Source organism: Tetrao urogallus (genome assembly GCF_951394365.1).
Source record: "Tetrao urogallus genome assembly, chromosome: 1".
NCBI classification, from domain to species: Eukaryota; Metazoa; Chordata; class Aves; order Galliformes; family Phasianidae; genus Tetrao; species Tetrao urogallus.
In genome coordinates, this window is record NC_136813.1 from 17,419,232 (window position 1) to 17,442,859 (window position 23,628).

General features: G+C 43.9%; 1 protein-coding gene across 1 annotated transcript; it reads left to right on the forward strand.

Moving 5' to 3' along the window:
- Positions 1 to 1,239: 1,239 nt before the first annotated feature.
- LOC306957810 (intraflagellar transport protein 88 homolog) lies at positions 1,240 to 23,131 on the forward strand (the record flags this gene model as incomplete). The annotated part of the gene is made up of 15 exons (XM_079549125.1): positions 1,240 to 1,392; positions 2,697 to 2,848; positions 3,225 to 3,311; positions 4,937 to 5,036; positions 6,107 to 6,193; positions 6,834 to 7,020; positions 7,623 to 7,731; positions 9,903 to 10,053; positions 11,145 to 11,260; positions 12,509 to 12,561; positions 14,028 to 14,093; positions 15,820 to 15,926; positions 19,283 to 19,343; positions 22,486 to 22,581; positions 23,010 to 23,131. 15 exons carry the CDS (start codon positions 1,240 to 1,242, stop codon positions 23,129 to 23,131), a joined length of 1,647 nt encoding a protein of 548 aa, XP_079405251.1.
- Positions 23,132 to 23,628: the final 497 nt, after the last annotated feature.

Consider the following 23,628-nt stretch of genomic DNA (forward strand, 5'->3'; position numbering starts at 1 on the left):
TCAATCCCTCGGTTGGTTCCTCTCCTTTGTGCCGTCGCTCTTTCCTAGGATACGTGTCGATCAAACCAATAAATATGTATTGAACGCCCTTCCCGTGTACCCAGGGATCTGATCGCTCTGAGGTCACAGAGCCCCACGAAGGTGCGTGACCAACCGCCACGTGCTCAGGGCAGCGCCACGAGGCGGGAGGCCAGGAGGCCGGGGCAGCCCGTGCCGCTCCGTGCAGGGCGCACCTTGGGCTCAGCTGTTGCCAGGAGCGCAGCGGCACGGTTTCCATGCGAGGCCGTGGAGGGGTAAAGCACGTCAGCGCCTTAGCCGCCTTCTCGGAGAAAACAGCGCTTATCCTGAGGGATCGATGCGCACCGACTCCAGCGCGCCTCACAATAAAGCTGTGTTTCACGAGCCCATCGCTCGGCTCTGCGGTTCGCGCGCTGCTCGTTTCCTTCCGAGCTCGGGGCCGGGCTCTCTCCCCGCCGGAGCGCTCGCCTCCTCCGTGAACGCCCGCGATCCTCCTGGCACGCGAGGCCAGGGGAGATGCGGCGAGGCGCGGGGCGCGTTTCCAGCTGCTCCTCCGCCGGGAGACAGCCAGCGGCACGCGCCCCTCGCCTTCCTCGAGCGGCCCGAGCGGCGCCATGCAGCGAGGCCGGGTGAGGAGGGGCGGCGGGCGGGGGCCGCGCGGCCGGGAGCGGGTCGGGCGCGGGGGGCGGGGGGCGGGGGGAGCGGGCGGCGGGCGGCGGCCCCGCTGACGGCTGCCCGTTGCAGGTGCTGACGGCGCTGCTGTGCGCGGCGCTGCTCCCGCTCCGTTCGGACGCCGCCAAAGCGCCCAAACGCCCGGCCCGGCCCCGGAGCTGCGGCGAGCGGCCCGAGGAGCTGCTGGAGCAGCTGTACGGGCGGCTGGCGGCCGGCATGCTCGGCGCCTTCCACCACACCCTGCAGCCCGAGCCGCCCGAGCCGCCCGGCCGCCAGCGCAACGCCAGCTGCCCCGCGGGGGCCCGGCCGGGCGGCGACAAGAGGTTCCGGCTGCCCGTCAACCTGCGCAGCGCCTCGCCCTGGGCCTACAGGTGACCGACGGGCGGCGGGGGAGCGCCGGGTGGGGCCGGGAGGCGGCGGGGCCGGGCTCCGGGTGGGCGCGGGTGCCGCGGTGCCCAGGCGGCCGGGAGGCGGCCGGGAGGCGGCGGGCCCGAAGGCTGCGCCGCGGGACGGGGCGCCGAGGGGGATCCGACGGGCGGGTGCCGGGCGATGGCGGCGGGAGGAGCCCTCCGGGGAGAGCCGGTGGGAGCCCGAGGCGTGAGGTGCGGCCGTACGTCCGGCAGCCTTCGGCACGGCTCCTCGGAACGATCGCCCTGCCCGTGTGCTGTGTGGCGCGGCCGCCGCCCGCTTCTCCTCGGAGAGGTAATCCCGCCGAGAGGAACACGGCCGATGTGCCCCGTCAGGCTTTCCGAAACGAAGTGCTGTTGGAAATAGTACGACAAAGCAAGCGGACGGAGAGCTTTGGAAGCTAAGCGTGCGTAACGCCCGGTGTGATGAACGCCCGCCTGCAAAACTCAGGTATTGGTGCGTCGCTTTTGTCAAATAGCACTGCCTGCAGAACGTGGCTCACTGCGGAAAGCGGGGGGTTCCATCCTCGGCCTCTCTGGGCAGGTGTTTCCTTTCAGTTGGAGCTCTCGTGCTTCACAGAGAACGCTGCCCAGTCACAGATCCCGTTTCTCCTTCCTCGCTGGTGCTGTGAGACACTGCAAGATGCGTTTGGAAAGCGTGCAGTACAGAATTGCCCTTTATGAAGAGCGATGAGCTTTGATGATGACACCCTGCTGTTTCACAGGCTGTGCAGGCAGAGCCAAGGAGCGCCCGGAGAAGCAGCTGTGCTGCACCGTGTTCAGAGGACGGCTGTTCAGCCCGTTCAGTCCCTCAGCAGTCTCCCAGATGCCTTCAGAGCTGTTGTGTATCTCCAAAAAGGACACGCGGCCCTCATGAAAGCGCACTGTGACGCAGTGCACCTTGTCAGTGGACAGGCAGTTCCTCTGACATGATCTTGGCCATGTCTTCTCCATGGCAAGGGTATCGTGAAGATCTGCGTACCGCTCTTTCCTGTGTGAGAGAACTTTACCAGCCTCCCTACGTTTAATTCTTTCAGTCTTTCCCCACAAATTGCTGCCCTTTGCTCATCTTCCAGGAGTCCCAGGTGTTTCCCGCTGCTGTTCCTTGGGACTGCCAGGGTTGTTTGGTGGATGGCCGGAAGTGCTCTCAGCCAGTGTTGTGTGAGAAGAGCAAGTGGTCCTCTCCGTGTAGATGTTGTACTGAGGGATGTGATTTAGTGTGGAAATAGGGGTGACAGGTGAGCAGTTGGCCTGGGTGATCTCGGAGGTCTTTACAACCTTGGTGTTTCTGTGTTCCTGTGCTTCCTCTGCGCCACAATGGCACACGCCTCAAACGTGAATTTCACTATTTCAGACTTGCATCAGGATTCCTGCACAGCTCCCGCTGAGATGGGAATGAAACGGGGTGAAAGTAGCTGTGGTGTCAAACTTGAGGTTTCGTAGTTAGCGTTAGGACTGCTTTAAATTGAGTTCAGCTTTTGAAATGTGGAAAGTAAGTCACACCGTAGATGCTGTAATCTGCATATAGGTATGTTTACAGTCAAGTGAAGATGCATGTGTACTGGCATAACTATTTACAGGTGTTTTGTCCCCTTCCAGGATGATCCACATACAAATCACAGAATCACAGTATCACAGAATGGCCAGGGTTGGAAGGAACCTCAAGGATCACGAATTTCCAACCCCCCTGCCAAAAATCTACTGATTGAAGCCATCAGAAACGACCGTTTAAGACAAATAGAAGGTGAGAGGTAATAGGGGAGTCTGTTCCTTCTTGAGTGTGATGCTGTAGGTTTTTGTTCCTGAAAGTATTAAAAATAAGCCTTCTCCCTCATACGTGGTGGGTTGTGCTGCTTAAAACTTGCAGCTTCAGGTTGTTGTTTTGTTGTTTGTTTGTTTAATGAGGCTACCGTGTGCAGGGCAAGGAAAACATTAAGAAGTGAGAGCATTGTCAAGATACAAGGCAGCAGTAGTAGCAGCAGGTTAGATTGAATTGTCAGACTGTCTCCCGAGTGCAGGAAAGGGCAAGAGCAAGGTTTGGTTATTTCTTGCATACCTGATTTTGAAATTGTGACGTGTTTGTGTGTTGGTTTTACAGTTGGTTAGTGTTTGTTTGTTTTACCTTAGGAAGTCCATGGCAGAGGATTATATCATGGCAGCTGCTAAACTGATAGCACCAGTCCTTGAGCCGTCTTTTGCTGCGGGCTATGACTGGTAAGAGCTCAGCACGGCTTCTTTCTGTCTAACCTGCATGCCAGTCTGGGGTTGGTTATGAACGTGAGGGCTCTGGAGAGTGCAGTTTGCTGCACACCACAAGGGTAGGGTGCAGGCTGTATTCAGTTGGACTCTGTAATGCACTGGAGAAAAAACCAGAGCATATTCTGTGTTTAAAAAGGAATTTTGTTGCATCAGTGAAACTCGGCGATGAAATATGTTCTAATCTGCTGGATGTGAGCACAAGGGAAGCTTTGTCAAATTGAGCTGAGTTTGAAAATTGCAGAGCCTGCTAAAAGTCTCAGCAGACGTGATGTCCATGTACACACAGAGCACAATGGCAATGGGTCTTTAAGTTAGAAGATAACGTAATGAAGGCTTGTCATTGTATGGAACACAGGTATCGACATGTTAGGAACGTTTATTTGCCTTTCATTTGTAACGGTAATATTTCTGTGTATATACGTGTGAAATAACATCTCCTTTGATTTACAGCTTAGCTTTTGCTTTCTGGTGTGTTTGTTACATCAGAGTTCTATTTTCTTGAAAGGAAAAATAAAAAGAGACAATTTCAATTAGGACAGCATAAAAATTCAATTAGGACAAGAAGGAAACTTTCCTTGCTTTGCCCTTTGTTGGCCAATTAGGAGTATTTACAAACACTGAAGGGCCTCTAATTCTAGTTCATTAACTAAGTAACTTACACTAAGAGATGAAATGATGAAATAATCTCTCACACTGAAGACGTGCTTTGTCTGCCAGAGCCCACAAGGTGGTGTCTGATGGTTTCATATCGTAGAATTCAGTCATTTCCCTGCTTCTGCCTTTGGACTTACCAGAGCAGTATGTATTGTGAACATTATTGTGTTGCTTTGCAACCTAGCATATGCTTAGGAAGGCCGATTTGTTTGCTCTGTAGCTTGTTTGTTTGTTTGTTTGTTTTCTCCTTCAAGGAATCTTAAGACAGTTCATTTATTTCAGTTTGTCAGGTGCTCAGTTTCCTTCATGCACTCCACAAAATGCTTTCCATTAAGTAGAATGTTGTCTTTCATACCTGTTCTGGCTAACTAAAGAACTCCGCAGTGAGATGTGTGGAATTGTTGGGTGGGTGTCAGGACAGATTCTCTTCCCCCTTTGAGGCTGAGGTATTGAAGTCCTGTAAAGAAGTTGTAGATCTCAGCTTAACCAGCATTTTGAGCTTGTTTTCCCAGATACTAGTTTGAGTCCTCTGAATACTAGCTGTACTTCTCACCAAGTGAATGTTCCTTACCAAAATAAAGTAGGGACGAATATTCTTTGGATTTCTTAGCTTCTTACATAGAGTTCTCAACATAATCGTGGGATTCCAGAAAGAAAGCAATATGACAGCATTCACTCGGGGCTGGAAAATGACGTGAAATTTAGGCAGGTGACTGAAGAAAGCAGAGGCAGTGTTATTGAGGTAGATTATGGGAACACAACGTGTTTTAAAGTGTTTTTAATGGAAATGCCCTTTGCCTTTGTAAAAAAAAAAAAAAAGGGAATAGCTAAGAACCCCATTGGGAAAAGGAACTGGCAGCAAGAGTTTACCTTGGAGTGGCTTTTGCCAAGATACATTTTGTGCATCAGATTTCTTTCTGTTGCAGGTGTGTTGAAGCAGTAAAAGCTTCCCACTACGTAGAGCTAGCCAATGACCTGGAGATAAATAAAGCCACTACTTATCTGAGACAACGGGATTTTAACCAGGTATAGTAACTTTTCACATCCTTTCTTTTTCATACGGTATTGTCAGAGACATCTTTTGTGGCCGCAGCACATTTTTCAGCAACAGTAGGAGCAATTTAGGCAAGCCCCATGATTGTATTGATGCTGCTCATGAAGGTAACGTAGTACTGGAGAGAGAACAGTTAATCTCAGTGAAATTTCTTCTGTAGAAGTTGCAATGAATGCAGTTCACTTCAAAATTAAGACACCTGAACTCTTTGTCAGGACTTTCCTGGCTGTCCCAGTTGTGAGTGCAATTAATGCAGATGGAGTCAGAGCAGTCACTGGAGCCCTGAGGGCAGTTTCTGCTGGTGAATTTTATGCTGATCTGATCTCATGGCACAAACTGTTACCAGTCTCTTGTTAATATGTACAGTGTAATTTTGGCTATAGCTTTCCTTTACCGTGCATGTAAATTGCCACTGAAGGTGTGTATAGATTTATAGCACAGCTTCCAAGGTTCCAGCTTTTGTTATTGTCTCATGGCATCTTTTCGTAGGAAGTTTTAAGTCAAATGCACCTCTTGCTTTTCATCAGTTTTCTTACAGATCAGGACAAGGGATAAGAGCACGTTTTCATCATCTCTTTGCCTGTGAAAGAGGTTCCTTTTGAAGTGATAGCAGTTAGCAAACACCTTCATCTGAACAACAGAACTCAGATGGGATTTGCTCAGTTTCCTTCTCCCATGCTTTGTAGGTTGTTTTTCCCAGTTAGTGACAGGAATCAGTGCTAAAGGAGAACACAGCAGTCCAAGTTAGCATGAGTGGCAGGGAATATGAGAGATGATACGGAGCAAAATTCGAGCTGAATCTCACTACCTCTGTCATGGTCTAAGATCTTTCAGCTTCCCATCACCTGGAAGGATGCGTGCGAGGCCATGTGCTTAAGTTCACCTTCCTTTCTGTGTGTTTGAGCTCTTCTGGTTTCTGGAGTTTTTCCTCTCCTCCCTGTCTCCTCCCCTGCACGTTTGTTTCTCAGTGCTCAGTGTGTGCTTTCTCAATGCTGTGGTGTTTGCTTCAGTGGGAATTCAGCAGTTTCTGAATTGCTTCTAGGCACTGGAGGCTTTCAAAACGTTTGAGAGAAAGGACAGCAGAGTAAAGAGTGCAGCTGCAACAAACCTTTCGTTCCTTTATTATTTGGTAAGTGTGTGCTTCAACAGTGAGGAACCAAACCTGATGCAGCGATGTCTGTGTCTTTGTAGCAATTTCTGTGTTGATTTGAACCTGCGCAAACAGCAGGAAACGGCATGTTAAAAGAGCCCTACTGGAACACATTCCTATGGCTATAGTTTGGGGCATGTCCTCTGTCTGCTCTGCTGGGTGGAACGGTGAGGTTGATGTCCAGGCCACAGAAGCAGACCTCAAGTATGATCTGTGCTGAAGTTCACCTCCTGCATTTAAAGCCTGTCTCCCGAAGCCCCTGTCTGAACTTCAGGGACGTGTGCAGTATGTAGGTTAGTCAGATATGTTTGTGTGTGGAATTTGTAGGGTTTGAGGGATTGTTTTTGTCTTTTGTTTTTAAACAAGCATTCATTGTTGCAGCAGTGAAATCTTCCTGACTGAATGGAAGGGAATGGCAGGGCAGGTCTCAAGTGCTAATTTCTGTGACATTTTAAAGAGATTATTGAAATACATAAGGAATATTTTCAGCTTGAAGAGTCTGTAATTTTTGTCATCCTTAATCTTTTGAAATTCTACTCTCGTGGTACCCATGAGAAGCCAGAAGTGCAGAAAAACTAACTGAGAAATGACTAACACAGTGTTGGTTTTGTTCATACAGGAGAAGGAATTGACACAAGCAACAACCTATGCAGATTTAGCTGTCAGTTCTGATAGGTACAACCCAGCAGCACTAACTAACAAAGGAAATACTGTTTTTGCAAATGAAGACTACGAAAAAGCAGCTGAGTTTTATAAAGAGGCTCTCAGGAATGATTGCTCTTGCACTGAAGCACTGTATAACCTTGGTAAGCCAAACATGCTTTTGTGATTGAGTTTTTGTCTAAAGGTAATGCTAGTGTTTCTGAGAATCTGGCTTTTACACTTTCCTTGTGGATAAATGTATGGTAATTGTTAGGACTTTATTCAGTAATTTATGTTGTAGTAGTCTATGATCTTCCTGTCTCTTCTACAAAAAATAAACCATGAACTCATCTGCAATTACCAGTTGGTGATGGTAAGTCACTTTGTATATCAAAAAGGACGTAGATATTCCTATCTAGCAAAACCTGCTCATTTTAGCAGCATTCAACCATTACCAGCATTCTGCTCCTGGGAGCCATTCCTTTTCCTCATTCATCTTGCTCAAAAAGTGAGATGAGTTGTGTTCTTGGTCTTTGCTTATCTCGGTGTTCCTTGCCTTTATCACCTAATGTTGTAACAGCGGGAAAGAACTAAAGAACTGTAAGGATGATTTAAGTAATAGAGATCACTGGTGTCAAGGCAGTTACAGCGCTGTTGGCTTTCATGTCCCTACTTATTTTTCCTGGTTCTTCTCTTAATTAATGAGCTGAATCCATCTTTTTCTCATTGCGCTTACGTTGTCACCTTTTTTACTTTTATTTGTTAGGTTTAACATACAAGAAGTTAAACAGGATAGATGGGGCTTTGGATTGTTTCCTGAAACTCCATGCAATACTTGGAAACAGTGCTCAGGTCCTTCACCAAATAGCAGACATGTATCCTTTTCTGTGTCATGATGAGGGATGATGCCTTTGGTGAACTCATTTCAGCTGAAATACGTGTTTAAGCCATGTCAGGAAGACTAAGAAATTTACAGTGGCGTCCACTATGATTAGGATGATTGTCCATAGATTGATTCTCTGATATTTATAAAAACAAGGCCGGAACTTAAACCTTCTGTGACATTTCCAGTGAAGCAAGTGGAGAAATATGTTAATGCTGCTCCTGCTGCATTAATCAGCGTGTGTATCAGGGAATAGCTCAACATTGACGGTCAGTATTAAAGTATGTCCTGGAGTATTTAAAATGCAGCTGATTTTATTCTGATAATAGTGTCATACCTGTAAGCACGGTTGGATAAAGCCTTAAAGAAAAAAATAATAGGTGTAATGAAAGTGCTGTTCTGTTGGGAAGCTGTGCTGAGGCTAGTGGTACGTGTAAGAAAGGAATTGTCTCCCAGCGCTGCAAAAGCAGAAACAGATTGGAAAGCCAAGCATAGGGTGGGTTATGTTTTGGCTTCACACATCACCAGGGGTATGCTATAGCTGAAAATTGTTCGGCAGTGTTTCTGAGCATGTGCAAACCCTAATAAAACTGTCCCTAAAGCAGAACAGATTCCAATTGCTGCAGTGCACTTTTAAGAATGAAAGTAAGAGATGAGACAGTCAGCAACCTCCAAAAATGCCAGAGGATTATGGTTTGTATTTCTTGCCTAGCCCATGTACAGAAGCATACACTACAATTGGATCGGATGGAGAATTTCTGTGCTCCGCAGATACGTGAAATAGTTTTCCAACAGTGATTGCAGGCTTCTTCCATGAGAGACAGGGTTCAGCAGAAACTTTAACGTTGTGTTTGGAAGTAGCTGTAGCTCAGACTACTGCAGGTGGGAGCTGCTGTGTGGCTGAGGAGGGGAGAGCGTGCTGTAGGCCTCGTGAAAATCAAAGCTGCTTCTGTAGTCGGGGCCAGAATTCAACATTTCCTATGCTGTCCTTCTTAGACATACAGCAGAAGGTTTCTTGGTAGGCAAAAGTCTGTTCTTAAGGATAGCACTTTTGCTTAATCAATTACTTAAGGACAAAATAATGTATTACAAAATACAAACTCGAGTGTCAAGGTTAGAAATAGATGAGAAATGATTCTCACACTTGACTCTTATTAAAATATAAGTGAAATTATTGGCTGACATAAAAGCTACAACTAAGCCCAATTTTTTTTTTTTTTCAAAGTGAAAGAGCAGCTGAAGCCTCTGAACTGTTTTTCTTGTTTTTGGCAAAAGATACTTGCTGATGATAAAGAAAATATCATAGAATCATATAATGGCTTTGGTTGGAGGGGACCTTAAAGATCATCCAGTTCCAACCCCCCTGCTGTGGGCAGGGTTGGCAGCCACTAGGTCAGGCTGCCCAGGGCCCCATCCAACCTGGTCTTGAATGCTTCCAGAGGTGGGACATCCACAAACGAATGTCTAACGTGAATCTCCCTTCTTGTAGTTGATAGTCATTCCCCCTTGTCCTGTCACTGTCAGAAAGTGTGAAAAATCAGTCCCTCTCTTGCTTGTAATCTCCCTTCCATTACTGGAGAGCTGCAACGAGATCGGTGCGGAGCCTTCTCCAAGCTAAATGAGCCCAGCTTTGTCAGCGTGTCTTCACAGGAGAGGTGCTCCAGCCCTTGGATCATCTTTGAGGCCCTCCTCTGAAGCCACTTCAGCTGCTCCCTTCTGCTGGGGGCCCCAGAGCTGGGCGCAGTACTCCTGGTGGGGCCTCACAAGGGCAGTGCAGAAAGGGATAATCCCCTCCCGCTGCCCGCTCTCTTCTCATGTAGCCCAAGATGCTGCTGGCCTTTTGGGCTGTGTGCTCACATGAGCTGCTGGCTCATGCCCAGCTTTTCATCCGTCAGCACTCCTGAAGTCCTTCTCCACAGGGCTGCTCTCAAGGAGTTATTCTCCCAGCCTGTATACGTATCTGGCATTGCCTTGACCCGAGTGCAGCACCTTGCACTTGGCCTTGTTAAACCTCCTTAGATTCTTGTGCACCCACTTTTCATGCATGTCCAGGTCCCTCTGGATGACTTCCCTTCCTGGTATTGTGTCCACTGCACCGCTCAGCAAATCATCACTGCTGTTCCTTATGCTCCTAATGCTGTTCCTTAACTGAAGAAAACTCAGCTATGAAATCATGGAAGATCCCAATCAAGCCATAGAGTGGCTGATGCAGTTGATCAGTGTAGTACCAACTGACCCACATGTGCTTTCAAAACTAGGGAAATTATACGACAAGGAAGGTGATAAATCCCAAGCCTATCATTATTACTATGAGGTATTTGCTTTCTGTTACTTTCTCCTACTTGAAGAAAACAGTGCCGTAGTTTTCTGTGTCAAGTTAACGACTGATTCATTTAAACTGTTCAAAATGTCATCCAAAAGAAGAAAGAATGGCCTTTGTCAGGTGGGGGTTGCAGGTAGTTGACAAAATCTAATTTTTGTAGTCAGGTCCCAAGGAAGCGCTTAGTCTGTGTTTCCTCCTGGTATACGACCTCCAACTTTTCTTTCCCAAGTGGTCGTTGTTTGCACTGGGCCCTAACAGTTTCCATTTAAAACTCACTCTGACACTCAAGATTAGAAGTGGATACAATAAATGTGATTTTAAAGGTGCTTAACTTGACAGCATGAGTTGGAAGGTGTACCTGTGTGATGGATATGGAGATAAATCTATGTGTCTGTGTTTGATTGCTAGGCATTAAGTATGCACAGTTGCCTCAAATGAGACACCCTGTCTCCTTTCAAGCTGGCTGTGATTTCTAGAGATGCTTTGGTTTCTGAAATGGGAATAAGGCAAGAAGCCATTTTGTAGTCCAGCAGTTCTTTTTGTGTACGTGTAAAGTGAGGATGAGCAGCGTTGCAATTCTGAGTGCTGGTGCAGTTGTACATGGTTATAATTTTGGTGCCTGTTTCAGTGGAGATTTCTAAGAATCTGCTTTACATACATATGCATTTCTTGGAACAGTATGCTTGTAGGTGAGTTTTCTATCAGAATGATTTGAGTGTGAAATGGTATTAGGTAGCATTGTTTACCAGTGTAGGTAATGTGTTCACAGATAGACCTGATCTAAGTAAACATCGTAGCTGTTGCAGGCTGTGTAAGTAGTACTTCAAGTCAGGTTGGATGGAAAATGTGACAGACTTATCTCAGGTAACTTCTAAAATACATTCTGTAATTAGAAAACGCGGCATACTGGGTTTTTTTCCCTCCTCCTCAGGATTGCTGAGCGTAGTACACTGCTTCCATTCACATATAACCTATTTTTGGCAGCTGGGGAATGAAACACTTGAGTCAGATATTCCAGAAGTGACATACAGATGTTGTTTATCACTACAGTTGTGTTTCTTTCACCTCTTCAATTTTGCCAGTCGTACCGTTATTTCCCTTCAAACATTGAGGTCATTGAATGGCTTGGAGCCTATTGCATTGACACCCAGTTTTGTGAAAAAGCCATTGAGTACTTTGAGAGAGCAGCACTTATCCTGTGAGTAATTCTTCTTTTATGTCTATTTAAAAATTCTGTGATTAGACATCCATGATTACACTCAGAGATAATTTTAGTATTGTAAGCAAGTATCAGAGCAAACTATTTTGGAACATCATGTCGATTTCCCCAAATTTCTGTTTGTTTACGTGGTGTTTCTGTTTTTTTCTGTGTTATTTCAATGTTAAGAAAGGGCCCGAGATGGTATTAGCTATTAGAACCCTTTTTCTCTATCCTCTGTCATTAAACACAGCGATGCAGTAGGGAACACGTTGTATTCTAAGTCAGAAAAGTGAGATTGTGAGACAGACGCATTGCTCCTAAGTGAGATATCACATTAACTTATTCTGACTAATCAAATTAAGACTGTGTTCCTGATTTTAATGTCAGTCTGACTCACAGCTTGGAGAAATGGCATCGATAGTATGCAGATCCTCAGATGCAGACTGCTTTCTTCCATTCTGCTTGAGGCTCCTTCTTTCCTCATGAAAATGTTTTCAAACTCTTATTTTTGTAGGAAGCTATTCATACGATTCTATTGTCAATCCAGCTTTTCATTTAAAGTAATTCAACTTGACTGTGTGTAGGGAAGGATAGAAAAATGTGCAGTTATAGGTGCAGTAAAATACTAAAGCCAGGTCTACCAGTTGGTGCAGCAAACAAATGTGTGCAAATGGCAAAGGTAACATGAAGAGCAATCAGTGCTGCAGTAGTCGATACTTGTAAGGCATCGTGTCCCCTCGAAGTGATGCAGAAAGCTTAGTCAGAAGACAGGAGCTTAGTCAAAATACAGGACCTTACAAAGAGGTTTTGAATAACTGACATATGAAATTCTACATGGTTATCTACAATTATCATCTGCCTTTCATACAGAAGTGGTTTCTCTGTGGGATTTTGCCAATATTAGTAAATAATACAGCACAGATACTTGGGTGGTTATTTGTTATTGAAATCGTCTAAGTGTGTTAATTGATAAGCATGAATGTCAGGATATCAATTGCTGAATAAGTATCGTTATTGATTGGAAATGAAATTACATCTAGTAACCTGAGCCCTGAACACGAGAAGATGACACACAAATATACTGTGTGTGAACTGACCAGGTGAGCTGCTTCCTAGGAAGAGTCTCTACTAGGGTGGAATGTTTCAGAGGAGTTTCATAGTAGGTTTTTACAAATGCTGTGCAGAATATGTTGCCTATTTATTGTGTGCTTACAGCGTGCACAACTTTGTCTTCTTTATGTGCAGACCTACACAAGTGAAGTGGCAGCTGATGGTTGCCAGTTGCTATCGGAGAAGCGGTAAGTTCAGTAACATTTTCTGCAGTGAGTTGAGAAATTTTGTTTTGCTTGATGTTTTGATGTTGTTTTTTTTCTTCTGATCTTTTCTGTCTCCTGTGAGTTCTGGTGCTCAATTTTGTTTAAAATTTCAGTTACGTCGTATTTTGTTGTAAACTTTCTGCGTGTGCAATAAAGCACGACTTCTCTTTCAAGTGTGAGAAGTATGCCTGTACTGACTTACGCAGGAAACGTTCCTTGTGCTCTTAAGTACTTAAAATAAGGATATAACAGCATCAATTACTTGCTCAGAGCGCTTTAATTGTCGTACCGTCAGATCTAACATAGTCATTAGATTTTGAAGTTGCTTAATTCCCATTCGTTTTCAACAAGAGATGTAATTTTTGAGGTGTTTCAGTAGTGCGTGTGTTGCACAAGCAGTCTTAATGTGCAGTTTCTTACTGGGAATATTACGTGTCCATAAGCAAAACGGAAAGTGCCTAATCTATCTAGGTTCTTTCATCACATAATCTAGACTCGCCTTTTGAGCTGTCCCATTTGGTCACTCTTCCTTGTGCTTTTTTAGAACTCTGCAGCACTGGATCTCTTAAGAAATTAGGGATTGTCTCTGGTTATTGAACTCAGCAATGGAAAAAGGAGCAGGACCTGGGAAAGGCAGTGCATTAATAGCAGTCGGTGCCACTGAAGGAGAGGCAGATTAACTGCTTTCCCAGCAAAGAAATCCTGGCTGTTTATTTACCTCATTCGTGAGTGACTGATAAAATTTCCAGCTTATCATGTTTAACACAGAGCAGATTCAGTTGTTCTCTGTCTCACGTCAGGAAAATAAAAACAGTGAGATGTGAACAAACTTTTTGGTCAGTGATATCATGGAGGTGAATTTTTAGATTCACGAGCTCTGTCAGTCCTTTGCATGCTAATCAAGCTGAACCAAATTGAAGGCTAATTACTTTGCTACTAGATTGGCGAAAACCACTTTTGGGGCAGAAGAGAAGGGGAGAGACATAAGCAAGTATTCTGATCGAAAGAAACACAGCAGAGCTCAGCAGTTACACCTTTCTATTTGAGCAGTCCATCTATCTGCAACCTTGGATAGGCACTAGATGTGTTATCTATCCTATGTAGGTAAGGATGTATCACATGTACAGGATGCACCTAATGTATCACAGGACAGCAGGGTTCTAGCAGGCAGAAAAAGGGCAAAAATCAGGAAACTGTTTTTCATAGAATAATCTGGACGCTTTTCAGATGCTTTCAATTTTTGCTGTTGAGTAGTATTTAAGGATTGTGAAGCTTGGTTTCCTCAAATTTGGTCTTACAATATTAAATCACGTATTAAAATGAAAAGAAGAAGTGCTGTCGAACTGTATGTATTCCTCTTCAGATATTCCTTTTTTCTTTTTTTTTTTTCTTTTTTTTTTTTGTTAATATGCGGTAACGTTGGTAGGAGACGTCTGTTTTGTTTGCAGGTAACTACCAGAAAGCTCTAGAGAAGTACAAAGTCATTCACCAAAAATTCCCAGAGAACGTTGAATGTAAGTTGTTTCATTGAGTGGTACAACCATCAAAGAAAACCTTGTTACCTTAAATCTGTTTGTTGGTGATCCATACGATGTAAGTAGTTTTCGTGCCCAGATGTTGTTTTCAACTAACATTTTTGTTCCAGCTTATGCCCCTGTATTCGGTTATTGTTTGTGACAACACAGAGATGTGATTTAAGAAGTACTGGGGTTCTGCTGCAGAAGAAATATGGAAATGAGCTAACTGTAGTTGACTGGCTGAGCTCACTTTCTTGCCTACTTGCTACATTTTATAATTACTTCTGGTAATTTTTACTTCTGGTCCCCACCAGTTGGAACTCCTGCTGTAAATTTCCAGATCCAAAAAGGAAAAAAGGTGTAGTAAAATTTTTACCAAAGCCCGTCCTTCCAAAAGGAGGTTGAGAGTTCCTAAGTGCAGTAGGCCAAATAGTCTCTAGGAAATCCTTAGAGAATTGCATAGTGCGCTACAGGAAACCGCTTGGACGAGAAAGATGTTTTACAGAAGCTGTCACACCTGCAGTCTAAATGCTGAAGTCCTGTAGCACACAGGGCCTGTGACTGGTTGCCGTGACGTCCTCCTACATCTCACACTGCTGTACTAATTGCAAACAACGAGGTTGTCACCAACAAGCCTACGCTTTGACATTTAAACGGGAAGAGCTTTCACTGTATTTTAGAACAACATTGTATCATTCTGCTTTAACAAATGTGCTTCTAAGAGGAAGCACACAGTTCTGTTGTACAAGATCAATTCAGTAGTAGGGCTTCCCCAGGTTGTAGGCAAAATGCCACGTTCTCATTAGTCACTTGGAGTATGTGAGAAACTTTTAGAAATGCCACTATTTTCCTGAATGGTGTTTCAACAAGTTGGAAAATTGAGGCAGCAGTTGGACAAGAAATTCAGCTGATCTAAGAGTTTTCTACTGCAGAAATAATGGTTCTTCACTCTTCCCTTTCCGGCCGTATGCTCCCAGCTTTCTTCCTTATGCTGGTTCTGATACTGACCTGATCCCTCAGTGAACAATTGCAGCTCCCTTAAAGCAGCAGAAAACTAACCTAGTGCAAAAATAATAATTAAAAAGTGTATGTCTGTGAAAGAAGCTGAGAGAAGCGGCTTGTGTCCTGCTTGTCAACATCCTTCTGAGGCAGAAATAAACACATAGGAATAGCATCGATGTTTCAAGAGTCTGGTCCAGCATCTCCAATGACTGATGTTAGGGATCCTTTTGTTTGCATTGTGCAGTTCTATTTGCTCTTTGTGTTTTTTATTCTATAGAGTTGATATTTGGAAAATGGACTAGAGCAACAAAAGAACCCAAAAAGCAGCAAACCATTCTGATTCACTTGGCATGTATAAAATCATTGTTAAGAAAATGGTATTGACAGTGGCTCCTCAGTAATAAGTTAGTACCATTATACTTTCCAGTTTCCAAAATGTTTGTCAAGCATTCTGAGCTAAAGGAATTGAACATGTTTTGCATCCTCAGCTTACATAAATGACGTTAGCACTGTTTGTGGGTATAGCCACTGCATCACAGAAAGTGTTGCATTTGTCCACAGCATCGTAACTTGCATAGTGAGTTGGACTGGCATCACCTTGTATTCCTAGCTGTTTGCAGTGGTCCGTGCTGCCATTCAGTATATCCAGTCTGGGGAGGGTGCATTTGTAGTTGGAGCTGCTTGTAAGCCTTTCTCTCACAGTGGTTTGTTCTTCAATTAGGCCTCCGATTTTTAGTTCGTCTCTGCACAGATATGGGACTGAAAGAAGTCCACGAGTATCTGACAAAACTGAAGAAAGTGGAAAAATTAAAGGAGATAAGAGAGCAGGTAAGCCTATTTCTTTCTGCAGTACGGACCGCGTACCACAGACAAAGCTAAGACAGTATTGATGGCACTTTCAAATAAAATACGTATGAAATTCCTGGCATGGAGAGGCTCATGTTTGGTGGTTTGGGTTCTTTAGTTTTACATGAGCGGTCAGCATTAAATCTGTCTGAATGTTTGTTGAGCACTGGATTTTCTGTGATTTTAAATACTAGTGAAAAATGGGTTATGTGGCTGTGCTGGGAATGCTGGAGCCACACGCATAATTCAGCTCCTCTGGAATGTCGTCTGTGACTTTTGATTTAAAGGCTCTTCCTTTTTCTGTTGGCGAGGATGCTGTGGATGCTCCATCTCTGGAGGCATTCAAGGCCAGGCTGGATGTGGCTCTGGGCAGCCTGGTCTGGTGGTTGGTGACCCTGCATGTAGCAGGGGGTTGAAATTCGATGATCATTGGGGTCCTTTTCAACCCAGGCCATCTTACGATTCTATGAAATACTTGGTTACCTTAATTGGTGAGAGAGAGGTTCCTAGAGATGCAGAGGTAATCTCATACTTGGCATAGAATTCCAGTGTTGTTTTTTTTTTAAACCAGTGAAGGTCTAATTATGCACCATACATCTGCAAATGTTGAGGGTTCAAAGGCAAGACAAATCTTTCTCTTGAGAAAATTGATAATTAAATACGTGGGGAAAAAAATCTCTTGTCAAATTTTGTCATGCTTACTTCCTGCTGGAAGTTTGAGATTTCCCGGATGTATTTCTGTACTGTCAGCTGGGGAAAAAGCTACCAGTAAACATTGAAAAGATTATATTGTTGAAGTTATTTAAAAACTGAGAGGTTAGTAGTGCATGAATTATGCTTCAAATGTTGGTTTTTTTCATTCTGACTGCACTGAGTTAAGTTCATTGAGTAGTAAGTGAATGATAGAGATCTTAGTGGAATCCAGTAGTGCAAGACAGAGTCTCAACACCAGTGCTGTTTTTTGCTGTTGGTGTTACATCTGGGTTTCCATCCCCTGATTTGGTTCTGGTGGGTTTTTTTGTTGTTCTGGAGGGTTATTCTTCTTCCTGCCATGTGGCCTTGGGAATGAGTTGGTCTTTTTGTCCTAAGGAACTCCTTCTGTCATTTGTGCACTTATAAACTATGTTTTTGAGCTGCAAAATCATCAAGTGTTAATATCTCACCGTGTAGATTTCCAGTAGGAGCACTGGTCTCAGTTAACAAAACCAGACACAACTCAATCCCTGCTCACAATTTTCAACTAACGCATGGTTTATCAGCTGCACAGAGTGAAGACCATAAGGATGAATGCCACTGTAATATACCTGCTTTTCAAAGTCTGCACACTGACTTTGTATCTGCATGGAAATTTATCAAAATTTGCTGTTCTGGCACCGTTTTGCCAGAATAAGTATATCCACATGGCATTTATACCAAAATAAATATTCTGGAGTACTTTCTTCACTCGGTCTGAAATATGGGCAAGTTGTTAAATACTTCCAGACAAGAATCTGGGAACATCTGTGGGCTTCATTCACCATAGAAGTTTTTCTCCCCGTCTCTCACAGTATTGAATTTTTGTTGTAACCTTCATGCGTTTTTGTTTTGTTTTGTTTTTTTTTACTTCATTAATATTTCTTTTTCATGTTTCAGTTTAAGAAAAGACAGGTATTAATGTAAAAGTTCACATAACCTCCTTGGCTCCCACGTGTACATACATTACCATTTATTTCCTCTGAGTGAGCTTAATGACTGAAAAAGTGGGAGTGATTGGGTGTGGTGTGAAGTGACGATCGGTGCAAACACGGCAGGGACTTGCTGTGTTGACCTTCAGGCATCTACATCTGGACTCACCAACCTACCTTTCTTCTGCAGTCTTGAGAGAGAAATTTTTGGGGTGGAAATGACTGGGCCTGTTTCAAGTATCTGCTTTTTACTCAGTTGGGACTGTATGGGAATTAGTCGTGCGCTTCAGCTTTAGTACGTCTGCAGCGCTTTGGGAGCAAAGTCCAAGGATGAAAACAACACCAGGGCACTATCATGTAGCTTCCCTCTGACAGACAAAAGCTGAACTTCTGCTGCTGGACTCCTGTCAGTCCTTCACTGCCTGGGCAGTCTGAACATTCCTCACAAAGCGCTGGACCGCGAACGGAATACTTAGCCCAGAACCGAGAGAACATATTCCAGACTTGAAGATTTCCCAAAATAAATACAAAATGCGAGGATTCTGGTCCCAGGCTGGATAGTTCCAACACCATTCCAGGTTTCATGCTAGGCATGCTGCTTTCCTGTCTGACTCCCGTGAATTTTGATTTAAAGGCTTTTCCTTTTTCTGTTGGCGAGAAGCTTGGAAGTTCTTTCACGTCTGTGTCATCCCAGCTTTGCCAGACTCCACGTTACTCTTGTGGTGAAAGATGAGGGAAGCTACAGTAATGGTCCTGAACACGTGATGAAGTAGCGTGCACACGTTTCGTGCAGCATCTGAATTCTGTAGGATACAGAGATCACTTGTATTGATAGATGAGTGCTTGAGATGCTGACTATTTGTACCTGACCATAGAGCAGTCCCTTTCTGAGATGTGCCACCTGGTAACTGACAGTATGTGTGTATGAGAACTTTGGTTTTTAGCCAAGAGAAGCCATTTCTGCCATGTGAGGCAGAGGTATTGCTTTGATAAACTGTCAGAGTTTTCACATAGCTCTAAAGAAACACGGCTGGAAGATGTTTATGGTACCTTCCTCTGAGCAAGAGAGCCAGGTTTTTAAACGTAGTTTTTGAAGTGTTTGCCTTCACCTTCATCTTACATTTAACACTCAACGGCAATTTCAGTTTTGCTGTAAATTGCAGTGCCACGCCAGGCATTCAAAATTTCAGACCTATGGGGTGAATAGTTCTTTTCATACATTTCCTTACTTCCCCACCTCCCTTGAAACGTTACAATAACAACACGCCTGCAGGATTTGCAAGACATTAATGAGCAGAGGCTACTTTGAACTCATGCAAGGAGGTCTACGTTGCCTGTTTTTTCAGCTGTACTTCACAGAGGTTCATCTGAACTATTTTTTTGTGCACGTTCCTTGTATAAATTGTATCTGAAGAAAAACAATTTATGGAGATGGTCTGTTTGAATTTCACAGGACCCTAGTTTTACATAAACATTGGCTTTAACACTGATTTGGGGACAGTTCTGTGCTTTGAAAACATAGGGTTTATTAGTGACAGTAGGATAAACGCCATTTAATGTTCTTCTTCTGTTTTAGTAATAAGCTAGGTGGAGTTTTTAATAATTATTTCTAACGTACATTAGTGAATGGGGGTTCTGTTCTCTTCTTTTTGAACCCGTTCCGCTGTTCTGCAGCGCATTAAATCTGGCAGAGATGGCAGTGCACGTAACCGCAGGGAAGGAAGTGCTGGTGGAGGTAAGTACTTAATGCCTCTGCTTAAATATCGGGCTTGTCGGGATTTGAAAGAAAACAGTTTTTCTTAAAATGTTTGTGGAACCTGCTTGCATTTATAAATGCACACAACCAAGCCTTGAGTAATCATCCAGTAGTGTTTGTTGCGAGTTCAAGAGTATTTTGTGCTACCAACCCTGCAGTTGGAAGACCTCTGTGTACCTTCTTGCTCCTTCTTTCTCGTTTCCCAGTAAGGCAGAGATGAAGTGCTAGAGGCTTCCTTGAAGAAAAGCTCATTCTCTTGACTGTGAAGTCTCTCTGCTCCCAGAGATCCACAATGCTGAGGTTCCTAAATGTAAAACTGTAGGAAGGCAAATCTGGACGCTTGCCTGTGCAGTCTTTTCCTCACTAGGCAGTCGACAGATTGCAGAGCTAATGATTTTTCCCTTCCATTATTAAATCCTGAGACATTAATACTGTTAAACCTGACTGTTCCCCTCTGCTGTTCTGAGGAAACTACCAGAGTTCCGGCTACTTTGGCCAGCTGGAATAAAGTCCATTTTGACCCAGATAGGAAATTATTCCTTGCAATACTGCTTTCATTTTTATTTTGCATCATTCAGTCTCATAAAAGATCTCACCCAGAAATTCTTAATTGTATTCCCTTCCTTTTTCAGTGAAACACTTCTTGCATTTTTTTCTTAACTGGAAACTAGCTGGTAATTTTATTTATCCACTGACATAGCAAAAGTTTTACTGCCTTGATCCCACTCTATAGGGTAATGAAAATTACTAGCATTGTGGTAAAAGGAATATTTTAGAATGCTTTAGTATTTAGGAAGACTGCTCTACTGCGTTCTCTAAGGGGTAAGAATTAGTACTGGATTCTCATGAGTTCTCATTTCTTATTTTAGCTCAGCAGTTTCACCAGGGAGGCTTTTACATCACGTCTTGTTATGTAGGAAAAAATACAATTCGCCTAGAACTGAATTCTACCTGATCTGAGCCTTAGGCCAAATAATCCTCAGGGTGAAGTTCCTTATTTTGGTAACAGAAAAGGATGGAAATGTCTGGGATCTCTTTTCTAACATAAGCTCTCTGATGATCAATCAAGTAGAGGCAGAGTAGGTAAGGGTAGTCACTGCAAGGGCAGTCAAAACAGTGCCCCAGGCATCCAGGCAGACAGCACAAAGGGTCTCTCTTCTTACAGCAGTCATTTGTCATGATGTCTACCTGTCTTAGTAGGAAAATAAAAAATAGGAAAATAAAGGCAGGACCAGGTAGCATCAGGAATTTAGTAACAGAGAATATAAATGACAAGCAAGGCAATCCTTTATGTAAAGACAGAAATATCTCCTCTTACAAATACTATTGGAAAGAAACAAGGAAAGGTGTCACCCCCTAAGAAGGTTGAGCATATCAGGAACTTTCACTGAAAACTCCACTAATTCCAAGGGATTTCTTCCCCTCCTCGGTCAGCACAACTGGAGAAAAGCAGTTGTAAACATCAAGAGGATGAGAGGATAATCAAGGTCAGAACTGACCTCGAACTTGTCCTAGCAGTAATTCTTAATGTGATGCTGTAGATACAGTGTCAAATTTGTGAAAGAATGGAAAAAAGCATTTGGGGAACAAGCCTGTACTAAGAGCGTGTTTGGGAAGCCTCTGTTGTATGAAGTCAGTGGCAAAGATCCAGCCTGCCTGGAAATAACTCGGAAAACAAGCAGAGGTACAAAGAAGGTTCTGTATTGAACCTGGAGTAAAATTTTTGTTGAGAGTCCTGATTGAAAGTTGTGGTGAGTGTGTGTATATATGTCTGTATATCATACATATGCATCTTGTATGGTGTATATTTAGATAAATACATATTTTTATGCATATATCGATCTGTATCTCAGTGGAGTCAAAGGCATGGCATCTTTTTGACATGGGGAACATGATCAGTGAAGAAGTTGTGGCAACAAACGTGAAGGATTGCACTGTAGCTTGTCTACCGTGTGCTGAGGAAGACGAAGGGAAAGCCAAAGACTAAACCATCATTTTAGCCAGTGTTTGGCATTATTTCTGGGTTATGAATCTGTATTTTTCAGCCTAAGAAGTGTCTGCAAACAGCTTGCATGGAGACGCACATGAAGTATAAATGAGGATTACTTTATTCAAGATCTTAATACGCATTGGAAATACTGCTGTCTTCATTGCCAGAAAATAAACATTTGTACACGGTTGGAGTTTCATCTCTTACAGTGTTGTTGCCAAGACCAAAAGGGATAATTTTCCTCCATGGTACGGAAGATTTGTCATCATTACTGACTCCAAGGAGGCGTGGAATCATGCTTAGTTTATGACTTGGTAGCTAAATGAAAGTACTTGCTAGCTAATGGAAGTGCATATGCATTCCCAGTATTTTAGATACGATGCGTGTTTTTCTTTCTTTCCTCTTACCGGCCCTGTGCCTGGCATCCCTAGGAGAAGTTCTTTCTGCATTTATTTCTCCCCTGTACTTGTAGTAGGGGCATTAATAGTTCAGACTTCCTTGTTGTTGTAGGAAATGTTACTTAAAAGTGCTCAGTGAAGGAAGCAGAGAGGAAAGAGAAGCCAGCGAGGTGTGTGCTTAGAACCTTGCTTTGTCAACGTGAATTAACACAGAAGAAGCACGAGATGCACCAAAGCATACTTTGAAGACTACGAATAGAACATGCATGGATAGTGCAAGGAGTGGAAGGAAATGGACCCAAAAAACTCGCATGTGTGTGAGTGTCAGTATAAAGCCTACTCTTGTGTGGTGAGAGGAAAAGAAGCATTACGTCTGAAGTGCTTACCCACATCTGAACACATTTGTTCGATAAGCGCGAAAAGTTTCTTCTCTACGTGAATACGTGAAGATTGATGGCTTGTGATCTTTTTTCTTCACATTAGAAGGAGATTGCATCAGTACATACCCTTAACATTTTTGGTGATTAAAAAAAAAAAGGAAAAAAAAACCTGAAGGATTTTTAACAGCACATCTGAGTTTCAGCAGTTGTTTATCATGTCTCCCTCATGAAAGGATGGTCTCATTAAATCTTGTTGGAAAGAAAGCTGAAGTAATGTTGTTCTTGTATCAGGATTTCACAGCACATGACAGCAAGTTCCTTGCCTTTTCACTGTTTTTTTTTTTGCCTTCCAGATGCTGGTGGTAGCAAAGGGGAAAGGCTGAGTGCCAAACTGAAAGCTTTGCCTGGAACAAGTGAACCCTATGAAAGCAGCAGCAGCAAAGCAATAGGCAAGTGGGCATCTTATGCCATGCGATTTTCCAGACCCTCAAAGAGAAGGGAACGAGAAAGATGATGTTACTGGAAGAGCAAGTGTAGTAATTGCACAATCAGGAAAGCGTTTTCCCCATGAAATAATCGTGATGAATGCCGTCAGTTTCATTGTTCAGAGCTCCCTTTAAAGGATCTGTAGGTACTAAGGAACGTGGCCCAATGATACTGTTTTTCTGCTGCGAGGTTTGGTCAGGAAAAAAGACCTTAAAAATCCCAATGTGGTATCTTCTTCTCCTTCAGCGATCTTTCTAGTCTGCATTTCAAAGAAGATACGTTGACAGACGTGTCATGTTAGAAAGCAGTCTCCTGTTTGATTAGAGGTGTTTAAAACCAAGCCAGAAGTACTTGCAGGTAACTGTTTCAAATGTCCTTGTTTGAATCCCAGACGCTTCCTACACAGACCCACTTGGCCCACAAGCAGAAAGACCTAAAACTGCAGCAAGGAAAAGAACAGAGGAAGATGACTTTGCTGATGAAGAACTAGGAGAGGATTTGCTTCCGGAATAATGTGGGGTCCACTCACAATCTTTTTTCCTTTTTAGCAAAGCAGAGCTTCTTCAGGGTGGTTTTGTACCAGTTTTCAAGAAATAAATGTTGAAACGCTTTGTGTGTATGGGACCGTCTATTGAACACTTTGGAGTTGAAGCTCCAGTGTGTTTTACGATCGGTGACAAATAAGCGATGCTTGGGTTATTTGACTCCTGCATTGAAACTGCAGAAAGCGAAGGCCTTATTCCAATGCAGGCAGGTGAGGGGCGGGCCTCCCATCAGCTCCTGCTATTCAGTCACCATGGCGATGCGGCAGCAGTGTCACAAAGGCTAGAACAGTGGAACCCGCCCCAGCGGGTATATAAAGGGCCCTGCCGGCGAGCCAGCAGCCCAGAGCAGAGCAGAGCGGGCAGCAGCGGAGCAGGAGCTGAAGTGAGAAGGGATCGGGGAGGGGAGTGGCTGGGGCTGCTATTAGATAGCACAGGCAGGAGCTAGGGCTGATACTGGGAGGGACG